Consider the following 1,986-nt stretch of genomic DNA (forward strand, 5'->3'; position numbering starts at 1 on the left):
GTCAGTGAGGAGCAGGCGAAGCTGCTTGTTCCTCCCAGTTAGAACATCTAGAACCTTCAGACTGCTCAGTGGTTGATTAGCTATCCTTACTGTCTCCTCTCTGTCCTCCCAGCCTGCTCCCTGCTCCTCCTTCTCCTGCTCCTCCTCAGTGTGTCTGCCTGCTGTCCTGGAAGCTCTCAGAGACTCTGTGGACCTCCAGAGGACCAGGAGCCAGAGACATCTACTCAGAGATGTTGGACGTCCCTCACAGCTGTCCTCTGAGCCAGGTATGTTGTGATCTCCTACCGCTGACCTCCAGTAGAACCTCCCTCAGTAGACCTCCTCTGTCTCCTCAGTACCAGGTGGACTCCTCCGTCCCTCAGCTCCTCAGCATCTCAGAGCTTCTCCAGTCCCTCAGGTCGTCCTGCTGGTCCTCGGTGTCCCTCAGCTCTCTGCTACCTTCAGGGGGATCCAGCCTCAGCAGCTCCCAGATCAACTCTGCTCTGTCCTGGTCCTGCAGGACTCTGACCTCTGACCCTCAGACTGGAGACGGTCTCAGGTAAACCCAGGAGGACTGGCTCTGAGCTGGAACGGTGTTAGTAGACCAGTTACAGATCCAGTTTACTGCCCTTTTTTTGTCCCGCCCCCTGCTGCTGGTCTCACCTTGTCGTCTCTTTAGGCCCCGCCCCCTGCTGCTGGTCTGATCTTGTCCCTCTAGGCTCCACTCACTGCTATTGGTCTGATCTTGTCGTCTCTTTAGGTCCCGCCCCCTGCTTCTGGTCTGATCTTGTCCCTCTAGGCTCCACTCACTGCTATTGGTCTCATCTTGTCGTCTCTTTAGGCCCCGCCCACTGCTGCTGGTGGGTGTCCTCCAGCTCCCCTCTCAGAGGTCAGAGTTCAGACAGACTCTGCAGCTCAGAGATGCTACATCAGCTGTGGGCTGTGTCGTCACGGAAACAGCAGAGGAGAAGGATGGAGGTCAGAGGGCGTCCTTCAACACAGCCTGGATCGGTAGGAACCATCAGCCAGCAGGTTCTAAGACTGAGTCTGTGGATTCTGTGAAGATATCAGATCCAGAACCAATGCTGGGTCTGGATCCAGTTACCCTGAGTTAATCTGACAGCAGCTGAGATCCTGGTTGGTCTGGGCTGAATATAGATTATAGATTTCCCTTCCTTCCCCAACCTCTGATCTGGCTGTGGTGTCACTGGGTCAGGAATATAGTTGGGAGGAAGAAATTTTAATGATTAATATCCAGAGTATCGGTAGAACATCTTTCTTCTATGACAGAGAGACAGACAGATACAGGCACAGGAAGGCTCTCACACTCAGCTAAATGCATGCTCACCAGCGCACACAAATGTACATTCACATGCATGCGCCTGTGCCCGCACTAACACACCTGTTCCTGCTACTACAGGCCCACCCGTTCCTTACCTTCTTCCATATGGCAGCATGTTGGGACCTCAGATGTCGCTTCAGATTCGCTGTGTTCTTTCCTGCCATGTTGAAGCTGCAGACTCTTTAGTGGCGTCCTTCCTCCGGTGTTCTCCTTCACGTTCTAAACAAAATGGCTCCATACATCCAGGCCTTGGTTAACAAAACACACGCCGGTATCCGCAATGACTGCGAAGTTGAGCTATGAGTATAAGCCCTCTGCTGCTACTGACTGAGCGGCGCGAGGCGCTGTGAGACAGGCGCCATGGGACAGGCGCCGTGTGGGACCCACAGGGCAACAACGCGTTATCTCCTATGAAGCTCAAGAAAAACTTACATCAACAATTACAAAGTCATTTATATTTCTTAATGTCCATTCATCAATGGATCGTAAATTTCGTCTGTCTTAGTCTCGTTGACGAAAATCATTTTTTATTTTTGTCATATTTTTATTTTCTGGAAACTATTTTTGTTTGTTTTCGTCTCGTCATCGTCATGAGAAAAAGGGACGTTGACGAAATATTATCGTCATCATCATGGTTGACGAAATTAACACTGGTCAGTATGAAC

General features: G+C 51.1%; 1 protein-coding gene across 1 annotated transcript in view; it reads left to right on the forward strand.

Annotated features, from left to right (window-relative positions):
• The window catches only part of LOC107105167 (CST complex subunit CTC1-like), a 26,300-nt gene that overhangs the window by 4,450 nt on the left and 19,864 nt on the right, over positions 1-1,986 (forward strand). The window contains exons 3-5 of the mRNA XM_015405282.1: positions 113-266; positions 336-538; positions 821-990. Coding sequence (XP_015260768.1) covers positions 113-266; positions 336-538; positions 821-990 — 527 coding nt within the window. The remainder of the gene's footprint in view (positions 1-112; positions 267-335; positions 539-820; positions 991-1,986) is intronic.

This window comes from Cyprinodon variegatus, unplaced genomic scaffold (assembly GCF_000732505.1).
Source record: "Cyprinodon variegatus isolate N-32 unplaced genomic scaffold, C_variegatus-1.0 Scaffold2110, whole genome shotgun sequence".
In the NCBI taxonomy this organism is placed as follows: domain Eukaryota; kingdom Metazoa; phylum Chordata; class Actinopteri; order Cyprinodontiformes; family Cyprinodontidae; genus Cyprinodon; species Cyprinodon variegatus.